Here is a 2,705-nt window from a genome sequence, read left to right as displayed (position 1 = left end):
ATAAAAAAACATTGTCTTAAGTTTTCATGAATAAAAATAAATAAATAAATGAATAAATACCTTAGTCCCATATCTATTTCCCGGGAGCAAAACATGTTCTTGCGAAATAACTTTTATTTATCACAAATATTGTAATGCGTTCAGGTACAGCAGATACCAATAATACACGATAAACCAATCTTATGTTAACATGTGTTTAGATTCACATTTTCGAGCATTGTGTGATTACAGATTTATCATATTCCAGTTTTGGTAGTGCTGGCCACCTGCGTGGTTCAATTCAAAGATAGTTTGGCTATTAGATAAGCACTTCTTATCGGCTTTAATGCCTTTCAAATTACAAGTATAAAACGAGCATTGAACACCCGATTATAGTTCAGTCTATCCTCAGTTGGTATCGAGTAGTTAACATTGTTGATCGGACACCAGTAATCATGATGAAACTAGTGTTGCTCCTTGCCCTCATTCCGGTCGTCTTACTGCAGAATGCTGACAATGTGGATCACCAAAGTTGGGACCGAGTTGCGTTTCGCCCATGCGCCGGTGTTCGGCCCGTACCTCGAGAGCTTCGTTTGAAGGACTGCCCGAGTATGCCATGCTTATTACCGAGAGGTACTGAGGCAAAAATGGCCATGGATTTCACTTCGGGTGAGTGTAATGGACACCTTATTATGAAATTTTAGTGATTAACTTTGAAACGTTTCGTACAATTGCAGTTCAGGAAGCCACGAGTCTGCACACCACTGTTACCGCAACAGCATTGGGTGTAACTGCACCCTATGAGCTGCCAGCTGATCGTGCAGTTGCTTGCAACTGGCTAGTGCAATCCCGTTGCCCAACAAGCACCGGAGAGGATTTGACCTACCACCTGAGCATGCCGATCACTGCTATCTACCCGTTAGTTAGCGTGACCATCGAAATCGATGTCGTGGATCAAACGCAACAGTCACATGGATGTTTTGTCATTGATGCTCGCGTTGTTCCCAGCTAAAGATGCATTTCAAGCGCGTTATACAATTCTGTTTATTTGTTAAGAAAGAAATATTAATAATTGATTGAAAAAGTTTAATGTGTACATAAAACTTGTGTCTACGTTTGACATTTTCTACGAATAACTTCCACGTTCAATGCAAATAAGTTACAATAGCACTTGAGATTAAAACATTGAGGTTTATCAATACGGAAATAACCCTTATCATTAGCTCAGCATGCAAGCACTGAAATACCTACATATCCCACATTATTGTATGCCCCAGTTTTTTTTTCCTATTTCAATCTCGTACCGGGGAACAAGTGCCAAAGCAAATCTGCCGTTCGAAGCTGAGTCCGATCACGAAGAACAACTCCAACCGTGTCATGCAAATGATTCCCAAATGCGGGTTATTAAATTCTTCCTTCCCTCTTATGAATATTTGCCGAACAGTAAAACGAATGGAACTCTCCTCGATTGCCCTAACGTGCTGCTGCTGCTGCTGCTGCCTATTGGAAGTATGGGAAGACTGTTGACTCTTCGCTAGAGAAGATTGGTGCTTCTCCCGAAGCATGAATTCCATGTCTCATGTTCTATCTACTGCGGACGGCGGACGGATTGCTGCTTCCCGGTCTGTTATTGGAGGTCCTCTCGGCGCATAAGCACTACACAGCATATGTATGTAAGCTACCGGGTGCTACGAGTCTCTGTCTGTTCCCATTACTCTTCACTGTACAATTTAATAAAATGTGCCTTAATGTGCCTCCTTCGACTCGACAAAAAACGATGAAACGCGACCAATGGAACAATGACAAGGTTATGAAATTCCCGTCGCTGGTCGTACCGCCGCACCGCCACCAGCAACATCAGAAGGAGCAGCCGGTCGTCGTCATCATCCCGTGTGGTAGCCTACACGCGTCTGCTTTGAGCCAAAGAATGACTGGTCTGAGAGAACATTTTCGCCGTTTCTGATACATCATTATGATTTAGCAATTTTTCTCCAGCTGCCCTCGGCATAGTTAATGTCTTCTTTTAATGGTCTCGGTTTTCGCTGTCTCTACCTGTGGTGGCTGTTAGGCCCTCGAGCAGATAAGAGATCCATTTCTTAAACGTCATAATATTTGCTTAATTGATTCTAGTGCTTTCGTTCATTGTTCGGGGATTATTTCTTGCTGCTGCAGAATGGAACTGGGGTTGAATGCTCAGTTCGGTCTCTTTGAATAGTGTTCACGAGTTTTGCGATGTTTGTTGAGAAAACATTCAAAGTTTTGTTGGTGTACCGCTTTTGACGGAAATGTTATGAGAATTACTGAGTTTTTTATGCTACAAAATTGTGAGTCAAATTTAGAGGAAGCGTTCAGCATAGCTCTGGTCTCCACAAATTCCTATCTCATGTCTCACCAGGTCTTTTTCTTCTTCATGCATGACGTCCCAACAGGAACAAAGCCTGCTTCTCAGCTGTTCTATGAACATTTACTCAGTTATTTACTGAAAGCTTCCTCTGTCAATTCATTGTTCACTACGTTAAATGTTAGTTTTCTGAGATTTTCGGCCACCTGGTCCCCCTGGCCCTGGGGAAGTTGCCAGTTTTTATAACGTTTAGAAACCTACCGTTCGGCATAGCAAACCAGAAGAATTTTCCAAGTTAATTTCATTGAAGGATATTTCGAACATTTCTGGTCACATTAGCCACATTCCGGTAACTTCAGGCTACCTGGTTCCCCTGAGGAAGTGG

The 2,705-nt window shown here is 42.4% G+C and overlaps 1 protein-coding gene across 1 annotated transcript; it reads left to right on the top strand.

Annotated features, from left to right (window-relative positions):
- The first annotated feature begins 244 nt into the window (after nt 1-244).
- Nucleotides 245-2,312, top strand: LOC115257619 (NPC intracellular cholesterol transporter 2-like). The gene is made up of 2 exons (XM_029857432.2): nt 245-648; nt 717-2,312. Exons 1-2 carry the CDS (start codon nt 435-437, stop codon nt 989-991), a joined length of 489 nt encoding a protein of 162 aa, XP_029713292.2. The 5' UTR covers nt 245-434; the 3' UTR covers nt 992-2,312.
- Nucleotides 2,313-2,705: the final 393 nt, after the last annotated feature.

The sequence above is a fragment of the Aedes albopictus genome, chromosome 3 (genome assembly GCF_035046485.1).
Source record: "Aedes albopictus strain Foshan chromosome 3, AalbF5, whole genome shotgun sequence".
NCBI lineage: Eukaryota > Metazoa > Arthropoda > Insecta > Diptera > Culicidae > Aedes > Aedes albopictus.
The sequence above is the reverse complement of the archived record's forward strand: the minus strand, read 5'-3'. Positions and strand labels throughout refer to the sequence as shown.